The following is a 21,300-nucleotide window of genomic DNA, read 5'->3' on the forward strand; positions in this document are numbered from 1 at the left end:
TAATGTACAGTCTGATGCCAGTGTTCTCACTTGTGTCTGGGAGGAGCTTGGGTGTTGGTAGTTCTGTAGCAAGACCCTCCTGGGTCGTGCAGAGGTTAGTCTACTGTGCTGGCAGCCGAGGAGGACTGCAATATAGATACAGCTAAAGACACTGGATACAAGGTAAGATCTGTCATTCAACTAATGTTCTGTATTAGCAAATATGAGACATGCAGTATACATCTAAATATAAATTACTGATTAAGACATCACTTTGTGTATGACAAAACATTCAGGTTGTTAAAATGTAGGAGACAAACCCAGGCATTTTCATATCAACATCATGATTGACTGAAACGTGTCTTTGTGGTGTGCTGTACTCATCAGTGGAACGTCTGGCTATTTCTGCTCATGAAAGTGGACCATTTAAATGCCACATCAAATGTTGGCTTGGGTTAGATGCAGAAACTACACTAATAGTCCATTGTTATATCAGCAAAATGTCATACCTGTAAATCGTAATTGAAGTGAAATCATACAATACTCCTACTGTTGTCTCTGTGTGAGGGGGGGGGGGGTGTCTGACCATGTCTGGAGGCTTGTGTGTCAGTCTGTTCTCTCTCTGTGTCCAGCTTCCAAGCCCATCTGCTCCACTCTGACCCATAAATATGACTGCAGCTGTAAGACTTCTGATAGTTTTCATACTGCAAGGTGGGTAACAGGAGGGTGGCCTAGTCCATTTTTTGTTTTGGTATTAAAATACACTGTTGCACCTGATTGGTTATATCTTGGAAAACACAGTCACAACTAGGTACTGTCTGAAAAAAAATATAATATGTCAACTTTGTTGAATGTGTCATAAAGGTGCATAATTTCCCTGAAAAATCCCAATTTCATTAAATAAACAAGTGTGTGCTTGTTGACCTTTGTCTGAACTCATGCACAAAGTTGAAAAGCATACTGCTTGCCTCCAAAACATGTACTGCTTGCATATAAGAAGTATAGCTTTGTATAATGCACTTGAGATGTTACACAATTTCTGATAAAGCTGTTCATTTTATCATACTAGTGTCAAAATCTTGTGTGTTCCAGGTGTTTTGTGCCAAGAGTGGGCTGTCTTCCTACCTCAAAGTGTGGAGGCTTTGAGTGGATCCTGTGTAATAATTCCATGCTCCTTCCACCTGTTCACTGGATACCACTCCTATTTAAATCCTTCATGTAAAGGAATATGGAGGAGAGGTTGGAACAGGGTGCAAGTTTATGATTCCAGTGTTACCAATACAGAGAACACCATTCAGGGAAACTTGACGGGAAACCTAGTTCAGAAGGATTGCACAACAATATTAAATAACTTCCCATCTCACCTACAGGATGATTATTACTTTAGACTTGAATGTGACAATGCTCTGAAATTTAATTTTGCCACAAGTGTCAGCATAAAAACTAGAGGTACTGTATCATTATTTAAAACCTATGCATTTTCCTTGATCATATCAATAAATGGTACGTTGGTTTGTTCTAATCAACTCATTTGTACCTGCTTCTACTATTGATATTGGATTTTTGTGTGTAATTTTTCACTCAGACACTCCCGCCAAACCCTCTCTAACTCCAGGAAGAGTGGAGGTGCTGGAAGGCACTCCAGTGAGTTTGAGTTGCTCTGCTGCAGCCCCCTGCCCCTCTCTACCCCCAACTCTGACATGGACCCCCAGGTTAGGTGACACTCAAGAGAACCTGCAGGAAAACCAAGATAATCTCATGACTTCCATCCTCACCTTCACTGCTTCGTACCTTCACAATGGACAGAAAGTCTCTTGCACAGCACTTTACAAGAGACAAGATGGCAACAGGGACTTATCAACAGATAGAAGTTTGTTTGTCACTGTTCTTTGTAAGTATGTTATTTGTTTTATCATCTTACTGTACAATATATGTTAATTGGTAGATCTTGTTTCTATTGTTATTGAGGCTTTGTACATGCTCTGTCCCTCAGATTCTCCCATGAACACCTCCGTGTCTGTCAGTCCCTCCACTTCAATATTAGAGGGCAGTTTTGTGACTCTGACCTGCAACAGTGATGCCAATCCAGCTGTGAAATCCTTCAACTGGTACAGAGCGGACGGGAACCTGGGGATTTCTGTGGGATCTAGAAAGAAGTTAACTACCCAAGTCTCAGAGGAAAACAGACATTTCTACTGTGAAACCAGAAATGAACATGGGGCAGAGAACTCGTCTGTTATTGAATTAGATGTCCAGTGTAAGATTTTTTGCATGTGAAAAACACTTCAACTTGTTAAACTGTGTGTATGGTAACATCCAGCCAGTCATGTCTGTCTCCAACTTTCCAGATCCTCCAAAGAACATCTCAGTTTCCATCAGCCCCTCAGATTCAGAGATAGAGGGCAGCTCTGTGATTCTGACCTGCATCAGTGATGCTAACCCAGAAGTGAAGAACTACACCTGGTACAGAGTCAATGGGGATGAGAACATAATACAACTTGGACAGAGCTTCATCATTGACAGGGTGGATTCAAGCCACAGTGGAGAGTATTACTGTGAGGCACTGAATGAACATGGGCTGAAAAAATCATCAAGCGTTAAACTGGACATCGAATGTAAGTCTCATTCATATTTTAGGAGGTACAGAAACAAGCAGTGTATGAGAGGGAATCCATGGACCTTGAACCATTTTGGAATAGCAATGTCAGTGTTAATTGATGATTACAACACTGTTTGGAAGCCATTCAAACTGTGACAAACGGTCTGAGACAAGTGACCAGATTGTGTCTGAACCGATGACAGAGAATCATTGTCCTGTTGCGTGACAACCCAGAATCTGAACTTGTGTCGATTGCAGTGTTGTCTGCCAGCTGTGTAGTACACTGAAAAAAATCACTTCTTAGAGAAATTATAAGCAGGACTTTTTCCAACTAACAGTTTGGGATTACATGCATGTTTCTTTTTTTGTTATTGTGCAGTAAATCAAAGATGATATAAAAGTAAATATCAACTTAAGTTGTAATATTTAATTACTTTTTTCATTTCAGATCCCCCCAGGAACACCTCAGTGTCTGTCAGTCCTTCTGGCTCAGTGGTAGAAGGCAGCTCTGTGACACTGACCTGTAGCAGTGATGCTAACCCAGCTGTGCAGAACTTCACCTGGTACAGAGTCAATGGTTGGAAAAAAAAAATATGGGAATTTGGACCAGATTTGACCTTTAATGTGACCAAACTGTCCAGTGAGCAGTTCTATTGTGAGGCTCTGAATGACCATGGAGTTGAATACTCAGAAGCTATCAGTGTAGATGTAACGTGTATGTAACTTGTTGCTTGTTGCTATTTCTAACTACATATGCTACATGTTTAACACAGTAATCCTAATGATGTATTTATATTTTTCCCATATAGTTGCTCCAGAGATCCTACCGTCTTCCCGCTGCATTAGAACCACTCAACATATTAGATGTTATTGCGAAAGTCAAGGGAACCCTTTGCCTGTAATGGAATGGCAGTTAGACGGAGAGTCTGCCAATCAATCGAATGAATTGTCTATCAAGGAAAAGACCCTGGGATTTGCCAAGCTGCGTAGCTCCCTCACTGTAAGGCAGTCATTAGAGTATACACCAACACTGGTCTGCCTCAGTAACAACTCAATAGGATTTGATAACCTGGCTTTGAATGTCTCATCGGTGGCAACCCAGATATGGACAGGTAGGTGACAGAATGTACCCTGTGAGTTCCCCAATGCCTTACAGTATGAGTTTTTGAAAATGAAAATGTGCCCAAAGACGACATCTCTATACTTTACTAAGTGAGTTACCCCTGTGCCTTGAATGCAGATTTCCACACATTTTCTATCTTGATTGGAGCAGCGGCGGGATCTTTGGCGATGATGATCCTTTGTGTTTTCATACATCTCAGCCACTGGTGAGTGATATTGTGCTTACAGATCATGACACACACATTCAGTAACTTAATCTTTTTCATGGGGTCTATAAACATCTACAATTATATACTTGTACTGTTTACATTGTATTTGTGTTGTTAACAGTAAGAGACACTGCCAGAAGTTACCCCAACAAAGACCAGAAGACACAGCAGTAACCAATAAGGTAAATGTGAATATGAATGACAGTGGTTTCGCAAAATAAGCCAATGAGGAAGGCCTGCCTTGCTGAAGGCGATTGGGACAGTTTGTGACTGTCCAGGTCAGTCTCAACCTCTCATGAGGGGTTCTTTCTTCAGATTTTCACTCAAGAGGAAGATGTGGTCCATGAGAACCAACCCATTCTCGCAGGGCTCCTAGGGGAGGACAGGGATGGTGAGGGTGACCTTCACTACGCCGATGTAGACACCAAATTCCAGTCCAGGGTGGGGGTAGTGTCATCCAAGACATCTGAGTACACAGCCATCAGTCAACGGTCTCGATCGGGTAGCCGGGTGGAGGAAAAAGGAGAGATTGAGGCATCCCTAAACCAGGGGACAAAAGGAGCCGGACCAGTACCAGCGGAGTATGAAGTTCAACAGCTGCAGGGTGGGACTGTTTCCCAGCATACGGATGCCCAGCAGGGACATTCTAAACAGGACAGTCCTCCAAAGACTGGAGTTGATTATTTGTCACAGCTGACCACAGAGCAGCAGTTGTGTGATGGGGAGGTCATGAATGGGTCAAGTTCAGACCATAGCTAGTGTTAATGGGAGGCAGGATGAGTCATTTGGACATGCTTGAGGAAGAGGACGAGGAAGGGAGGAAGAAATACATGAAACAGGTTCAGAGGAGACTCCGCTGACATTTTATATGATGAGGAGTGTGAGTTTAAGAGGTATGGCTTCTATATCTACATTATAAAATATTTAACAAGGTAATTTGAGGTTTATTAGGATTTTTATATTTGCCTTTTGATGCTTACTGATACATGTTGATATTAACTGACTATTTCATGATGGACCTGTCAGAAGTGACAAAATATGTGCACTTTCAATAAATATGGAAGACCATAACTATATTCTGTAACAAAATATTAATCAAAGGGGGTGTGTGACATGCAAGGTTTTGTGAACTTTTTAAATTCTGAAAATAAATACTAATTTAGTTTGTTCTCGTTTTGATTGATTCCACAGTAAAACAATTCAGCAGGACAATATTACAGGTATAGATCACTGTATCTGTTGTTTCTCAAGACGGATTATTCCAGATTCAACAGTAAAAATTGTCAGGAGAAAGTAAACACAATTAAACAGTCAATGTATTCACACTGTGTCATTCATTAAGACAGTGACACACTGGTGATGTAATCACATGTGTACAGTGTCAGTTAAAAAACTAATATACAAATAACCCATTGACCCAGACTAGCACTGTATGTCTGCCACTCTAGCCCTTCGATCTAGTCAGTGTCAGTGCGTGTCTGTAGTGTTTCCTTACGCGTTGTCTGGAGAGGGATAAACTTGAACTTTATTTTAATTTTTAATAAAAAAAATAAAAGATACCATAAATATGTGTTCCAATACCTCCACAAACGGAATAATATAGTAATAGTACATTGCTGTGTGAACAGTGATTATTCATTCATCATTGAAAAACACATAGGACCCTGTCTTTGCTAAATATGTTGTGGCAATAGCAGGTCCTTGGCTGATCTGAGTAGTGGTTCTGATGAGCTGTAACAAACTGCTCCTTGTCCTTCATCAGCATTTACAATGTGTAGATGTTCCCTGGAGGGTACCATGACTGCTACAGGTCAGTGCCACCGGGAACTTTGCCACCCTCTGGTTCATGTTGTGAAGGATCTCTTATAAACGCATTTCATGGAGAACGTTATTCATGTCCCACGCAGACAATATTCATTATTATCTTAAATGTGAAGATGTGAAGGTCCACTGCCAGTGCACAGTATTTTTTGTTGACATTTTTTACACTTTTACACATAAACCATGTGACCCTAGGCCACTGTGATAGCATGGGTACAGATCTCCATTTGCACATTAACTGTTGCTGAAGTCAAGATCCATTCTAGGTTTTATACACTAGGTGTGGGGAATAGAAAAATAAAAGGTCAACACAAGTACAAAAGTTCTGAAGTGAATCTTCTATTTGTATGTTGGTAATGTTCAACAAACACCATATCCAGGCAAAGAGGGAATAATTTGTTGCACACGGTGTAGAATGCAATAGGCTCACAATCCACTATCTGTATAGGCAAGGGATTTAAAACATGTCTAAATAAATATGGGTCACAACATAAAAGTACAAAATTGGTAGTACAAACAGGACCAACCATGCCTTAGACAAGTCAAAATATAGAACAACAAAAGCGTGTATTTTAATAGAAGAACATAGCAGGTATGCCACAATTTTAAGTCAGATAAAAAGACTAAAAAACAGATCTGACACTGAAAATACATCCCATTACACGTAGTCACAACAGTTAAATCATGAAGAGGAAAGTTTCATGAGTGAAACAGGCGTCTATGGCTTTCACGTTTCTATCCCCAGTTACAATACTGTGTGTGTTTAATGTACATGCCCTCCAGAAGTTTATGGGACAACAGTAAAGGGCTGATAGGGCAACAACTTCTGACGATCATTGATGGAAAATATCCAAGCAGGCTTGACAAAACTCAGATTTCCATTTTCCATCAGCGCCTGTTAGGGAGAACAACACAGAGAGAAAGACTTTAAAACATTGTGAATATGGCCAAGAACCAAATCCTTGTCCTAAATAATTCCTGTGACATGTGGGTCAATGACATACTACAGAACCAATAGTATATACTGCTCGTAAAACACCTCATTCCAAATTCATGGGTGTTATTATGGTGTTGGTACCCACTTTGTTGCTATAACAGCCTCCTCTGGGAAGGCTTTCCAATAGATTTTGGAACATTGATGAAGGATTTGTTTCCATTCATCCATAAGTGGATTAGTATGATTGGGCTATGATATAGGGTGATTAGGCGTGTCTCACAGATGGCATTAGAATTTATGTTTATGTTGTTTTATGTGATTGAAGTCAGGAATCTAGGCAGACCAGCCCAGTATGCACCTGTATGGACTTTTTCAAGCATTTCTGGTCATTGAATTAGCATCAAGATATACTTGTTTGTGTTCATCAAGAGGCCACAAAGTCAGCCTTTAAAGGCAGCACAAAAACACAGGTGACAAAAAGCAAGGTCTCACATCTTCAAAGGAGTTGTGCCATCCTGAGCTGGTGACCACAAACTGGACCTTGTCACTCATGTAGTCTTCCACAGCCCTGGAAAAAAGCGTGAGAGAAACTTTAAGAGAAAGTGTCTTTCTCTTTAAATGCTACCAGCAAAAAGGGTTTAGGTCTCCATAGAAATTGACCACCAGCAGTCCAACCGCTTCTTTCACAATATATATTGCATAGTTGTCAAATTGCAGGTATCCTTTTTCAAAAGTGTATAGACATGCACACTTACCCATTAAACGCTATGATATACCGCAGTAGTAAGCGTCTCACGTTGTTTGGGAATGTGCCATACAAGAAGAATCTCTTGCCAGTCAGGAAGTCTGTTTGGGCCAGTATGGTATAGAGAACGTGAGTAATAGCAGAATAACCATTACATTTACCTGATGTGACATTTATGAAGAGTGAAAAACTGAGAACATCGTTAGACAAACATGGGGACAGAAAGAGAGACGGGTAGAAAGAACCAAAAGAAAAGCCCCACACAAACACTCAGAGGGCCACACACCAGGCAGCTCTGGGATGGGCTTGTTCTCCTCCGCCTCAGCATCGGTATTCTCGTCTGTCGACCCCCCATACAAGTCTTCATCCTTCACGTCTTTCTTCCTCTCCTCGCCTTTCTTCCTCTCCTCTACTTTTTTCTGCCTCCTCACACTCTCCACCCTGTTGTAAACAACAAAGAAAAGACAGTATGTCTTAGCAGATTCATAATAGCAATAATAGAGCAATGCCATCAATCTTGACAAGTGACGGAGATCCCATTGGAACCATTTACATTTGAATTGTCTCAATAACAGATTATTGCATTATAGAGAGGTTGAAAAAGCCTCTAATATGTCTTTCCAACCTTCTCTTACTCCCATGTCTCATGGCCCATGAAGCAGACTTTGCTAACTTGCAGCATTAGTTAGATAGACACTGCTTGATAAATATCGTAAGAACAACACCTGTCCATCTATCCAGACAGACATTCATTCAGCTCACCGATGTTGCAAATACATTTGAGCAGGAGCAGTCCTCTGTATTGGTGGCTTATTAAAGAAGTGATGTATGTTATTTATAGGTAGTTACCTCTTTAGCTCATCCTCTGTGTCCATGCCAGACTCGTCCATGTCTTCTGTAAGTGAAGTGAAATGGTTATTTGGTGAATCAATTAAAGAAAAGATTTCTTATGAAAAATGAATAGGACTACTTGGAACTGAAAATTGAGGTTATGTGAATTGTCTTTGAACAAGGAACAAACCACAACTGACAGTTGTTATTTAGAAGTGGATTGTTACCGACTACTGTTGTTTAACTAGCATAATCATAGGTCTGAACAACCTTTAGTTTGTTGCCTAGGATTATAATAGATGAATGTCTCATAAGACCATAAGCAATGAGACCTGGTTCATCAGCATCTGTGGAGCTGCCAAACATGTCTTCATCCTTTATCTGTGGCTTTTTAGGAGTGACTTGTCTCTCCTGCTTTTGTGGAGTCTGGCAGAGAGAGACACATATTTAGAATAGTTAATAAATGATGAAAACAAGGAATTTAGAATATAACCATCTGCCCTGATAAGACGATTATTTGACGTCATGTTACTCTATCATTTTCCGTTTTGAGCCAAATTGTACCTTTCTCTCTTTTTCCTTCTCTTTCTCTTCATCCTCCTCTACTTCATCCTCTGAGCTGGATTCCGAACCGTCCATCAAATACCTAGATTCAGATGCAGAAGCAAATGAGAAAAATGTAACAAAAGTAGAGGAGACAAGGAGGAACCCACAACAGAATCCCAGACAGGGGCTCATGTTCAGCATGTTTTTCGTTCAGCTTGTCCATCTCACTCCACTGCTGCATTAAAATAATATTTAATGGTTTCCGTTCTTACCGTTTATAAGGGATTTTCTGTTTCTTCTTGTGGCAGTCAAGCACCCACTCCTTCTGCACAATCATGCCCCCTGCTGACTTCACTTGGCTGTACTTAGGGGTGTTGGCAAAGGCACAGCTGTATGAGGATGCACAGAGCCATGATTACTAAACAGAAAGGAGGCCCTGGACGGCTCACTGATTCACATGTAGGATTATAAACTGATTGTCAATCATGCAGGCATGCCGTCCTATTTAGGATAAAGTTGTTGTCACGGCTGCTGTCACTCACATGAGGTGTGAGGCGTCTGCTGTCCAGTCAGGTCGATACTTAGCCCCCATGGCCAGGGCCTTGTCCCTCAGCTCCGCTCTGAAAGGATTCTGGAAGCCGCTCAGTACAAACACCACCCCCTCCATGATACGGTTGAAGGGGACCTGCTTTAAGTCCTGGGCCTTGTCTTTAGCAGGCTTGGGCTTTGTCTCTGGTTTCAAGTTGTCCCTTTTTTTGTCAGGGGTCTCCTCTGAAGGACAAAATACATGGAACTAAATGTACGTGTGGACACCTGAGTGTTTAAATAGATGTGTGTGTGCATGTCAGAGTATGCAGTGTGTGTGTGGTCTATCTCACCTTTGGCTGTGCTGGGCCTGTGGCTGCTAGCTGTGCTGGGCCTGGCTTTGGGTTTGAGGGAGGCAGGGCTCTCCTCAGGAGATTTCAGGGGACTGGCTTTCTTAGAGAGAGAAACGGCAGGGGCAGACTGGCGCTCTTTACTGAATTCAAACTTTCTCTTCACTGGTGCCTGAGACACAAGGGAGAAAGCTAAAGTAAATAATACAGTTGAACCAAGTTATATACATTGAATATACAAAATCTTAGTACAAGTACCATTAACTGGGGTGGGTTATAGCAGCCAACAACAACAGTTTTAGTTCTTCAGGAAAAAAAACAAAACTGTTTGCAGTGGGCTAAGGAACAATTGACACTGGAGAATTGGAAATACATAGCAAGCAAAGCAATACATCTGCACCTTTCCCACAGTTCCACAATATACAAAATAACATTTTCTATTTTTACTAAGAAAGTTATTTACTGCTAATCTGTTCATGTAAATGTTCAAAGAAACATTAACATGAAACATGTTGAAACAAATCTAAGAAAAGTTAATTATATGTTGTGGAATGTGGGTTCCATTACCTGTGTAGGGGACGGACTGGACAAGGGCTGGGCTGAGAGAAGAGGAGAGCCTGACCCACCACCTGACTGCAGCGCTGCAGATGCATAGCTCAACTTTGCATTCTGAGGAGAGACTGAAGAAAGGAGAGTTTGTAAAAAGCAGCATGAAAAAAAATAAAAAAAGATTATGTAGATTTTGTGATTTATAATAAGACTTACCCTTGAGTGTTGGGCTGGTTTTGGATGCGTTCTCCCTGTTGAAGAATAAGCTTCCAGGCTGGAGACTGGGGCCTGCCGAGGAGGGCTCATCTTTTACTCTGAACTGGCCCAGCTTGGTTAACTTCTATCAGGGGATGATGATGGAGAAAGGAGTTGGTATGGAGAAAGTAGGAGCTTGACACTTCAATGGAATTTTGTCAATTTTATTGTAGGTAAGAGTTCACAAAAAAAACATACTGGCTGTTTCTCTTGTTTATTCTCAAGATTAATAGGAACATTTGAAAAATACGCTTTTAAGAGGTTAAAGCCACTTTCAGTGAACCTGCATCTTGGCATTCCATTTGGTCTAAAATGAAGGGACTATTTGGTAAAAAGAATACAAATCCCCCATTGTTGGATGTTGCCAACAGGCATGGCTGTCTTACCGGGGGCGTTTTGGTCGCTGCTTCCCCTTTGTCTGGCGGTGAATGGAACTTAATAAAGGCCACCCCGTACGCAATGCTCTGAGGAGGAAGTTGGAAGAAACATTTCAAGTAGTCATTGTTATTTAGAGTTACGAAACAGTGTCTGTATACGAGTATACAGAAAAAATTCAAACACTGTTAAACAGAATGGGAATCGTGGAAGACTCACCTACCCATGCACCACTGTATTTGACAGATAGTTATGCTGCAGATAATTTACGCAGTCCTCTGCTGCAAAATTTCCATATATTTTCAGATGAACCAAAACTGTGGTCCAAAGTGCCTCACCTTGTTGTATGGCTGGCTGCATACAATCTTCACACGATCCCAGTTCTCCTGAGCAGCAGTCTTCTGTAACTGATTGGGTCCAAAAAAACGCACCCTGTTGGTGTTGGTGCCGTTCTTGCTCTCCGATGGGGACATAAAGGAGGATGTAACCAGCAGAACCTATGGAACAGAGAAAGTGTAAAATGTTGTTCAAAACAGTTAACGTCAATAAATACACACCTTCGGGTCATTCTGACCCATCAGTCATTGTGACCCACCGTCGTATTGCGACAACTTTACCGCATACAAAAACAAAGTGAAGCATTTTCTTTTAACAGTCGGGCTGTCTCAGACCCCCCACATTGCGAAGGTTAAAAGAAAATGCTTTTTATTTGTTTTTGTATTGAGTAAAGTGGTCGCAACACAATGATGGTTCGTTGTGCCCTTGTGCAGCACAAGGGTTAAATCAGATAGCTACAGCATTTACACTGTGGATACCAATCACTGGTGTGTTGTGCAATATTGTGACTTTCCCCACATGTTAGAGGGGAAAGTCACAATATCATGATTGCATACCTCAAAGTCCTGGTCTTTGACTGAGGTTGAGCGTCCCACCAGCACTTCAATGAAAGCAGACCCTTCATTTCCTATGTCTATGCTGTGCAACTGCTCCTCCTTCTCCAACTGTAAAAATGGTGGGGTGGATGGAAGTTAGACAACAGACACACAGACAGATACAATATTCAATCAAAATGTCCCATCACCACCATTGGGACATAAAAAAGTGTAAGTTGTCGATAAAGTAAACATAAGATGAACATCTGGTGCTCGAGTCAGTGACTCAAACCGGACCTGTAGAATGACCGAAGTCTGCGTCTCCCCAGCCTTTGCTGCTTTCCATTTCCTGTAGGTGTCAGAGCTCAGCAGGTTCTCAGCTTTGTGTGTCTGCAGCAAAAACAATTCATATTGTTTCAACTTGTTAGTGACAATGTTAATGTATAATTTGTTGACGATTTAAACATAGTCAGGGCTTTGGTATGTTTTCCACATACCAAAAGCCCAACAGTACAGAAGTATGTAAAATTCTCCACTTTTCCCACATTATGGTACAGCCTAACTCCAACTTTACATTTGCCAAAAGGCAACAAAATAATAAAACCATTCTCGATGTGGTGGCAGCATCATGCTGTGAGGATGCTGTGCTCCATAGCGTACAGGACTTCTGATTGGGGCACACAGCCAAGGCAATGCAGGAGTGGATTTGGGACAAATCTGTGAATGTCCATGGGTAACCCAAGCCAGACCCCAGACCTGAACCAGGAAGGACCCAAAAATAGCTATGCAGAAACCTTCCCATCCAACCTGACAGCGCTTGACAGGAACTGCAAAGAAGAATGGGAGAAGCTCCCCAAATACAGGAGTCCTTCACTTGAGGCATCTTACCCATAAGACTCAAAGCTGCTACTGTCAAAGGAGATTTAACAAAATACTAAATCAAGGGTCACACTTCTGTGCAACCGTCACCGTTTAATTCGCTTGTCTTCATGGGATACTGTGATTATATTTATGAGGGAAAAAAATGCAATATGAAATCACAGAGCACCGTATCGGCCTATGAGTTCAACTAATAAAGACTCCTGCTAATGAGTATACTACAACTACTAATGTTAGTTAATGTAAGGGAGTAAATGTACACACTAATATGTATACTCATGTCATACTCATTGTTCACACACCACATCAACTTACGTTGTCTTCACTGCTGCAAGACACAACGTGCTTAAGTTTGATCTCGGGCATATTAATTTAGCCACTCGTAGAGGTGCTAAGTTAAACAATTCCAATTCCTTGTCAGCTTTCCCTGTTCATTGACCTCTAAAATTAAGTAGCGCTTTACAGGCTGTAAGATTTTTGCAACCAGCTACCGACTGGACTGCCTGCAAGCAAGCTAAGAATTTCAGGCTATCTGGCTAACAATAGGAAACAGAAAACGTACCGGTCTGAGGTTTTGACAACACTACTAGAGTACTTCCGGGTCACGTTTTTATCGCCCTCAGCACCCAGTCTGTACCTATGGTCTACTCAATAAACGAATGCTATGACTTATTTTGCCACGCAGATAGTGAAACCAATGTTTTTTAAACCTGTGTGTGTATCTTATATGGTTTGGAGATTACACGATTTAGACAACAAGAAGTGATGCTCTATGTATCAATGCGTAGGCCTGTTTTCCAGCCTATGTTCTTTTTATTACGTAACTTCTCACCTCTTGCTCTTCATTGGGTGTGCTTTGCCTTCGGCAAGGGCACAACCTTTGTTCTCTCACATATATATTATTTTTATTCTTTTTATTATTCTTTTTGCCCCCCTACAACTCAGTCAATATTTGGCCTACATAGACAACCTAGGTGTCAAAAGTTTCGTCTTGGTAGCGATTGAGTTGCTTCTATTGGGATTTACGTTCTGTTGCATGGTTTAAGTGGAAATTAAGTTTTTGTGGCAATTAAGTTTTTTGTAAGTTTTTTGAAGCTAAAGGTGGCTAACTTGCTAGCCAGAGTCAATGACGCTACTTACGTCACTAACGTCACGAAAACTCGCGTGACTACCTCTAGCAGAACATTAATTTAGCAGCTCGTTAACTTCTGGGAGATAGCTAAGCTAACTGCTTTACTGCAAGGCAGCTGCAGAAACGCCACAAGCAAAGAGGCCAGGGTGATAACTATTTACTAATTTTACTTTGTGATATGACACACAATTGTGACGTGTAATGTACAAATGTATTCGTTTTGATTCAGCTATGAGGCTGCCTCTTGCAGGGGAAATGAGAAGACATCATATTTAATTCTACACTTCACTCGTATTTTCAGTTGTAAAGCACAAAAAAATGCTTTTAAATCTATGTAATCTTTATAAATAATAAGTATGCATTTTTATATAAAATATACAGAAATATCAGTTGTAAAAATGTCATTAAAAAACGGACCCCTGTGCAACTGTCCCAAGCAAGCACACCCTACAATTTCTCCAGAAATTGTATCCTCTCTAGTTATAGTTCGTAATGTTGTTTGTAACTGTTTGAACATTCTTTGTGAATCCAAGTATCTTTCCAAGGCACTAAGCTATACTTGGAGGTTGTGACAGAAAAGTGTTTGTAAATATTAGTTATATTAACAGTTTTTTAAACCTATTTGTATGTGGATGTTATTACATCAGCACATAATGAGTTATTTTTAGTGACCACAAAATCTAAAACTAGGAAACATCTTGAGTGAGTCACATTCCGTCATGTCTTGTCTCTTGCAGTTGTCTGCTGATGCTGCTCTTTCCTTTGTCCTTCACTCACTCATCCAGATGACTTTGCATGAAATAATATTCTTAAATAAATCTCCAAGACAGTTACACATCCTATACTATTGAGCTATTGATTTGGCTAAATTTATTTGTCTCCTGTTTGCATATCTTCACAATTCAGTTTCAAATTGGCCTTCACAGACTTACTGTAACTACAATAACAGTAGCGTCAGCTACAGGCATATTCTGTACAGTACTGTATATTTCACTTGCCACCATCAAGCACTAATATTATTAAGTGGACATTTAAAATGTTATTTAATAATTGCTTTGTAAACTGAATTAAAGGAAAATAATGACTGTACATAATGCTTTTGCAGTGTACACGCCACAAAGAAGAACACACCGTGAATGCTTGATGAAACATATCTAACTTCCTTCTTTTTCTTTTTTACAATGTCATTGCCTGCTGAGCACAGTCATGTGTCTGGACAGAATGCTGCTAGTCTGTACTGTGATCTTTGGTAAGTGGCAAAATAAGTAACTAAATAATGATTTGACTTGAATTAGATCCTGTCTTTTTCCAATACTGCTTTTTGATATATTACTGCATCAAACTACATTCAGTAAGCAGTCTTCATCATAAACCAATATTTGAGTAATGAAAATGTGAATGAGGTGTACTTTTTAATTAATAACATCAAGTTCAGGGATAAATACGCATGGACTTCAGATGTTTCAATATGCAAGTTCTTGTATTTGAATAATTCAAAGTTTTTAAACCATTGCATTGCTTGCCTAAAAACTTCTGCACACAAAACCTTTCTTAAATGAAAACAAATATAGTCCATACTCCAGTCCTGTGCGCCAACTAGGACACAGGACTTCTAAAGCTACCAAAAATTTAAATTCACAGTATTGCCAGTTCACAAGTTCAGTAAATTGCCTGACAAAATGCATTTTTGATTTCTACAGAAACTTATTAAGTATGTTTTTTTTAAATTAAAACCCTTACATGTTTGGTTTTTACTGTGTGTACTAGATCATTTGTATCATACTGTGTCAAGAATATTAGGTGTAAAATGTTTTGAATCAAGACATTCAAAGGGACAAATGAACAGCTCGGGCCAGAACTAGCAAAGCTGTCTGCAGAGTTATTGGCACTACAAAAGGAGGTCTTGTAAATGTTCATTCTTTTCTGACCATGCCTTTACAAATGCAGAACATGTTTCCATGTTGCTATGCTAGCTGGCTACTATTCAGTAACTCAACTGCTAGATGAAAACTGGCACATTAAAAAAGGGATGGAAACTCTTTTGTAGGGTCTTTTGCAAAGGTCTGGGATGTTTCCTTCCTTAAAAATGTATTAACTGTTACTCAATGATGTCCTGCAAGATTATTTAGACCCTACCTTAAAAAAAAAATCAATTAAAGTTGAGTTACTGAGTTTCTGAAATGGTCAGTAGAAGTGACAAATAAGAATAACATAAAAACCACAATAATTCTCAGACTTTCCTAATGATGCATGGAATTCACAGCAACCAAGCTTTGAGCATTCCCCTTCCCCTTTTCTAAATGTAACCACTGTGAAACACCTTGTGATATTTAGCTTCAGGAGAGTGCTATTCTTCATTGCCGCTATACGGTACTTGTTTAACACTTAATTGTACATCAGGTCCAAGTTGTTGACATATCATTACTCATACAATGTCTCTTTGTTTCATCACAGCAGCTTTGTGGAGGGACACCCATGCATTTGATCCCATCCCTTCCATCCCTGAGCGTGTTTCTGCCCTTGTTGGATCCTGTGTTGTCATCCCCTGCTCCTTTACACGCCTCTCCATTCACTCTGTGAAGAGCAGGCATGAACGAGTCGATGTTAGGGTGACATACAGGGACAGCAGTATGTCACGCATTTTTTCCTTGCGAAGCACTGCGTTTAACAGTGCGGAGGGAAACCAGGTGAATAGTGTCTTCCAGGGACGTACATCTTTATGGGGGAACCTAGCAGATGGAGACTGTTCAGTGAAGATAGAGAGGGTCACTATGGAAGACTCCCTTGTGTATGAGTTGGCACTGAAGAAGAGTGGAGATTTACACTGGGGAAAAACAAGGAGAGTCCACTTGGTTGTCTCAAGTAAGAGGACATTTAATTTTATTCCTAACTTCTCTAACAAAATGGTCTCATTATATAATATGGTAATGATAAATAATAATAAAGGTAAAACCAGCATTATCACATTACGGATGTAATACTGTAACTTCAATAAAGATACCATAAGGTTGACAGTAATTCTTATCTTTACTGACAGGCACTCCAGAGAACCCAGTAATCAGTGGCGTGGAGTCAGTGACAGAGGGACAGGTGGTTACCGTCAACTGCACTGTCAACTATTTCTGCCCCTCCCAACCCCCAACACTGAAGTGGAACTGGGAGAGAGGAGCCCAAGAGAACAGCAGTGTGCCTCAGAGAGTAGAGAAACTCCAAGCCCAGAAGCTTATGCTTCTGGCTTCTCTCTCCTTTACAGCCACATCCCACATCAAGTCCAGGCTGAGATGTGAGGCAGTGTTTCCAGGAGACCGAAGAGCATCAGTTTCGAAGCATTTTCAAGTAACATGTAAGATGTTCTCCAAAGCTGAATTCTCTGGTATATTCACCTGTAGTGCCTTAGAGGGCAATATGTGACAATTGCATTTTGACTGTTGCCCATTGTGGTTGCATAACTAAGATAGAGCGCTGAGTATATGGAAATATATTTCTGCAATCAATAGTATTGTACTGCTTTTTCCCCAGTCTCTCCAAAAGATGTTGAAGTCCAGGTCCTTAGCTTGATCATTCGGGAGGGGGCGAATATTTTGCTTACCTGTGTCTGTAAGGCTGACCCCCCTGTGTCAAACTACAACTGGTCCTACACCCAACATGGATATGTTGTCAACCTCCAGAAGCACACAAACACAATCCGAGTATACAACGTGACCCGAGATATGAGGTTCCGCTGCTCAGCACAAAATGCGTTCGGCCGGTCAGAATCAAAGCCCATCGATTTGGACATTCACTGTGAGCCTAAATTTACCAACATTTTTTTATTTTTAGTTCAAAACAAATGTTTGGGTAACATTATATGCATTGATGCTACTTCATACTATAAAATATTCTGGTCATTTTCAAGCTGTTGTTCTGTCTACCTCTTCATCTCTCCTCCAGACAAGCCATTTATCCTCCATAGATCCTCCTCCTGTGTGGTAAAGGAATTCGAGGTGCTGTGTCTGTGTGCAGTTGACTCCAACCCAAGGCCTGCTGTCACCTGGACCGTCAACGGAAGCCTTCCACCCAGCAGTTATAACACATCAGTGATCTCATACAATAGGACCCTAGTTGCTGTTATGAGGGGGCCCATGTTTACCCCACTGACAGTGGTCTGTGTTACCACTAATTCACTAGGCAACAACTCTCACACCTTGCTGGAAGGAGGGGAAGGTAAGCAGCAGAGACCTTTCCTTCATTCAACAGTAAGGTGTTTTGTGAGTCGTGACCACATTGTCGTTATGAACGCACTGTATTAAGCTAAGTTTATGTATCTTTTCCTGTGTTGTCTTTGATGGACAGGGACTAGTTCTCTATTGTGGAGAGTGATAACTGCGGCCACCATCTCAGTGCCTGTCTTCCTTCTGTCAATGCTCCTCCTTTGTTGTTGTCACAGAAGGGTCAAAAAGTAAGAAACTGTCAAGAGAATTGCACAATACCGTTCCTCACTCTGAAACAACCTGACATGAATGGATAATTGTCTTCCAATCTGGAATTTTTCTCTTTTTTCCATAGACGTGTCCTGAGCACCAGACATCCTTCAGTGTACCCCAGGGAATTTGACATCTACCAGGACCCAATGCCCCTCTACATCAACTGCACTGAAGTTACACACATCTACAACAATGGCAGCTACCAGCTTGTATACCAGAACTGCACCCCTCTGTTTGTTCGCTCAAAGCAGGTACTTCACTTGAGTATTTATATTTTTAAAGTTTACATTGTTGTAGTTACAAGTGATTATTAAACTGTAAAATACATTGTATTTAGTAGTGAAATGGTGACTGGTTGCTGAGATGTCTTCGGTTTCTTTATGCACTATTTGGATGTCACTTTGGATAAAAGCATCTGCTAAATAAATAAAATGTCAAAATTGTTGCCCAGCACTTGTTGCCTGGACAGCTATGAGAAAAAAGTCAGCTCAAATGCAAAAGAAACATCATAGATATGCAGTGAACTATTATACACAATCATCTCTGTTCCAGAAGCAGCATAACTCTCTCTGTCAGACGGCAACGAGAGAGGGAGAGAGGACAGCAGGTGAGAGGTGGGGGTGGAGAGGGGAGTCAAGAAGAGGAGGATGCAGAGCTTTTAGAGGACCTAGAAACCCCACGTCCACTGACAATGAAACAGCAATCTACTTGGAGATCATCTGAGTTCACTCAAATGATTTACTTCTCAAATAAGACTGATAATCACTAATAATTTTTGGCAATGCAGCACTAACGCTTGAAATTGTATTTGTCTGTATAACTGTATATGTCTATGTAGTGCTAATCATGCATTTGAGCCAATTGCCAATATTATTAGCTAGACAATCATCGAATGTTGAGATTCTTTGTTTTCTGCTATAAATACAGACTGTATTTCCTACATTTAGGTAATCTGTTGTATTGGATTGTTGTTGTTCCATTATTAGTCGATTGGTTTGTTTGTAACTGCTGTTAGTTTTTGATCCTTAATTTAGACAAACATACAGAGTTGGAAAGAGTACTGAAACATTGTATCTTTCCATCTATCTATAAATATATCAGAATAGTCATAATAATATTGTAATAAGTATTCAAAGAAACATGTATTACAGATTATACACACACACACACAGACCCTGATGTAAACTATCTTTATTCATTTTTATAACTTTTAACATATTTTCCAATGTCACAGTGAGTTTACTGTAAAAAATTGGATTCAAGCTATTGCTGGGGCAAAAAGTACCTATTCCAACAGCTTTCAATGTGATTTTAGTCCTCTTAACGGGGGCCAGCCACTCTCCTGCACTCATGCATCCTATAGGCACACATGTAAAATATACCTGCAATACAAAACAGAAATGATTGTGACATTGTGAAACAATTTGTCAACCAAGACAGAAATCCTTTCGAGGAGTACTGGCAAATTCACCACCATGGCAGTGCTGAACCAAAACCTCACTCGCAGCCATCTCTTTCCCATTTACCTGCAAAGAAGGTCATAAGCAGTGCCACCCAGCCCAGTATGTAGGACCAAGAGAAACGCCAGTCACCAAACCGTTTCCCCAGGAAGTTCACTGTCACCCCAGTGTAGATGGCCATGGCAAGAAGAACAAATAGAGCTGGAAGAAAATGACAGGTATACATACTGAAATGAACATTTGCCAGGTAAGATATGTACACAGTTGAGAGGTTTTCTGCCATATGAAAATTATTTGATGTTTTGTGTGTTTAATGTCTTGTGTGCCAAAGGATATCTTTGGGGGTCCAGATTGTGTGTTGACATTTGTACATTTTGTTTATTGCATTTGAATGTATCTGCTTTTTGATGTCCTGTGTGACTCACTGGAGACGAAGAACATGATCCCTGCAGCAAAAGACCGATTGAATCTTTCAAAGGCAGAGAAATGGGCGAAGGAGAGAATTCCTGCAATTATGCCAGCAAAGCATGACATGGCTGAGAGGATCATAAATGCACGGGTAGCATTCCAGTAGGCTGAGGAGAGAGATGTCACATGTCAAAGATCATACAAAGCCATAGTTCAAATTTCTTTACCATAAACTTTCTCTATCACCATGTCTAATCTTTTGATACTGTCACCTCCAGAAAATGAAAAACTAGTAAAGGTTTTATTAGGAGAGGCATTATACTGGGCAGAAACTTGAGCCATACAACCTAATAGTAATGCCTGATAGTCAAAGTGTTCCTGGAGCACCAAGGTATCCACTCACCTATGCTGTCTGTCTGCATGTAACACTTGCCGGACATACAGTATCTCCACAGGCCCTGGTGAGCAAAGCTGCCAGACAGGCGATACTGCATCCAGTAGTCTGTCGCTGTGGAGACCACCAGCAAGATGTTCCCCACAATGGCACAGAATAGGCCCCCTCCCATGAAGCTGTACATCCTGAGGGACACTGCAACAGTGGCAAGACACAGTGCACACCAAAGTACAGAGAAGGGGTCAAAAAAACAGGCAACCATGGGGCAGGTATTGGCTCCTCTTTGTCTTTCAATACCTATTCATTATTTTAGAGGTAAATTCTTATATAATATATAAGAAAAAATACCAAAATAAATACGGTAAAAATATCTTGAGCAATTAATACCCCAAAACATTGAACTTGAATGATCCTTGAAATTGATGCTTTACCTAATACAACATATTCCATATTGGCCAATTGCAATTGGATATAGGATGTTGTTTCCGATGTCTGCTACAATGTAAGCTGTGGCTGTGATAAAAGTAGATGAATAAGCTGTACACCTGGCACCCCTTCCTAATACTCAGATACACATCTGACACTTCACACCCATAATGTTGTGTGCTTAAACTGAAAGCTTCACAACAGATGTTGTGACATCTGGCCTATGTCCAGCCATACATGTGTGTTCTTCTTTCTCAATCACTTCCCATGCAGCTACAACATATTGACTGATATGGTACAAACATTTGTGACCCAAGACACAAGATCTGCCATTATTGAAGTCCGGAATTGGCTTCATGACCATGTTTTTTTTTTTATACCTAAAAAAACATTTTACTGTATCCACATGCAACATATTACTTT

At 40.5% G+C, this 21,300-nt stretch overlaps 4 protein-coding genes across 6 annotated transcripts; 2 read left to right on the forward strand and 2 right to left on the reverse strand.

Moving 5' to 3' along the window:
- Positions 1-647: 647 nt before the first annotated feature.
- On the forward strand, positions 648-4,668 carry LOC136943909 (myelin-associated glycoprotein-like). Its single transcript, XM_067237394.1, has 10 exons — positions 648-690; positions 1,072-1,428; positions 1,565-1,870; positions 1,973-2,236; positions 2,328-2,594; positions 3,027-3,293; positions 3,388-3,690; positions 3,819-3,906; positions 4,031-4,091; positions 4,225-4,668. The coding sequence occupies exons 1-10, from the start codon at positions 648-650 to the stop codon at positions 4,666-4,668; spliced, it is 2,400 nt and encodes a 799-aa protein (XP_067093495.1).
- A 1,381-nt stretch (positions 4,669-6,049) lies between these two features.
- xrcc1 (X-ray repair complementing defective repair in Chinese hamster cells 1) lies at positions 6,050-13,077 on the reverse strand. Of its 2 annotated transcripts, none has more exons than XM_067238180.1 (17): positions 12,910-13,077; positions 12,013-12,105; positions 11,737-11,844; positions 11,182-11,340; positions 10,855-10,932; positions 10,430-10,553; positions 10,232-10,344; positions 9,668-9,836; positions 9,332-9,560; positions 9,062-9,178; positions 8,808-8,889; positions 8,576-8,669; positions 8,262-8,304; positions 7,699-7,853; positions 7,423-7,513; positions 7,160-7,235; positions 6,050-6,625 (listed from the first exon to the last, which is right to left on the reverse strand). In XM_067238180.1, exons 1-17 carry the CDS (start codon positions 12,958-12,960, stop codon positions 6,518-6,520), a joined length of 1,890 nt encoding a protein of 629 aa, XP_067094281.1. In that variant the 5' UTR covers positions 12,961-13,077; the 3' UTR covers positions 6,050-6,517. The 2 variants fall into 2 exon arrangements, with proteins under 2 accessions (XP_067094281.1, XP_067094279.1); XM_067238178.1 differs by having other exon boundaries at positions 8,262-8,307.
- A 3,418-nt stretch (positions 13,078-16,495) lies between these two features.
- Positions 16,496-19,242, forward strand: LOC136944811 (pregnancy-specific beta-1-glycoprotein 4). 2 transcript variants are annotated; one of them, XM_067238718.1, is made up of 7 exons: positions 16,496-16,588; positions 16,764-17,069; positions 17,246-17,509; positions 17,657-17,929; positions 18,059-18,164; positions 18,272-18,440; positions 18,742-19,242. In XM_067238718.1, exons 1-7 carry the CDS (start codon positions 16,498-16,500, stop codon positions 18,910-18,912), a joined length of 1,380 nt encoding a protein of 459 aa, XP_067094819.1. In that variant the 5' UTR covers positions 16,496-16,497; the 3' UTR covers positions 18,913-19,242. The 2 variants fall into 2 exon arrangements, with proteins under 2 accessions (XP_067094819.1, XP_067094820.1); XM_067238719.1 differs by having other exon boundaries at positions 18,745-19,242.
- Positions 19,243-19,371: 129 nt separating this feature from the next.
- Positions 19,372-20,635, reverse strand: lim2.5 (lens intrinsic membrane protein 2.5). Its single transcript, XM_067238507.1, has 4 exons — positions 20,461-20,635; positions 20,075-20,224; positions 19,716-19,850; positions 19,372-19,571 (listed from the first exon to the last, which is right to left on the reverse strand). The coding sequence occupies exons 1-4, from the start codon at positions 20,633-20,635 to the stop codon at positions 19,510-19,512; spliced, it is 522 nt and encodes a 173-aa protein (XP_067094608.1). The 3' UTR covers positions 19,372-19,509.
- Positions 20,636-21,300: the final 665 nt, after the last annotated feature.

Source organism: Osmerus mordax, chromosome 6 (genome assembly GCF_038355195.1).
Source record: "Osmerus mordax isolate fOsmMor3 chromosome 6, fOsmMor3.pri, whole genome shotgun sequence".
In the NCBI taxonomy this organism is placed as follows: Eukaryota; Metazoa; Chordata; class Actinopteri; order Osmeriformes; family Osmeridae; genus Osmerus; species Osmerus mordax.

Coding starts and splice junctions, on each gene's coding strand:
- LOC136943909 (XM_067237394.1), top strand. CDS start 648: ATGACTGCAGCTGTAAGACTTCTGATAGTTTTCATACTGCAAG. Junction 2,595..3,026: donor CGTTAAACTGGACATCGAAT/GTAAGTCTCATT, acceptor TTTTCATTTCAG/ATCCCCCCAGGAACACCTCA. Junction 3,907..4,030: donor TTCATACATCTCAGCCACTG/GTGAGTGATATT, acceptor TGTTGTTAACAG/TAAGAGACACTGCCAGAAGT.
- xrcc1 (XM_067238178.1), bottom strand. CDS start 12,960: ATGCCCGAGATCAAACTTAAGCACGTTGTGTCTTGCAGCAGTGAAGAC. Junction 11,845..12,012: donor AGACTTCGGTCATTCTACAG/GTCCGGTTTGAG, acceptor CCATTTTTACAG/TTGGAGAAGGAGGAGCAGTT. Junction 8,308..8,575: donor CACAGATGCTGATGAACCAG/GTCTCATTGCTT, acceptor CTTCACTTACAG/AAGACATGGACGAGTCTGGC.
- LOC136944811 (XM_067238718.1), top strand. CDS start 16,498: ATGGAAGACTCCCTTGTGTATGAGTTGGCACTGAAGAAGAGTGGAGAT. Junction 17,510..17,656: donor CATCGATTTGGACATTCACT/GTGAGCCTAAAT, acceptor TCTCTCCTCCAG/ACAAGCCATTTATCCTCCAT. Junction 18,165..18,271: donor TGTCACAGAAGGGTCAAAAA/GTAAGAAACTGT, acceptor TTTTTTCCATAG/ACGTGTCCTGAGCACCAGAC.
- lim2.5 (XM_067238507.1), bottom strand. CDS start 20,635: ATGTACAGCTTCATGGGAGGGGGCCTATTCTGTGCCATTGTGGGGAAC. Junction 20,225..20,460: donor CATGCAGACAGACAGCATAG/GTGAGTGGATAC, acceptor CTCTCTCCTCAG/CCTACTGGAATGCTACCCGT. Junction 19,572..19,715: donor GCTTATGACCTTCTTTGCAG/GTAAATGGGAAA, acceptor TTTGTATTGCAG/GTATATTTTACATGTGTGCC.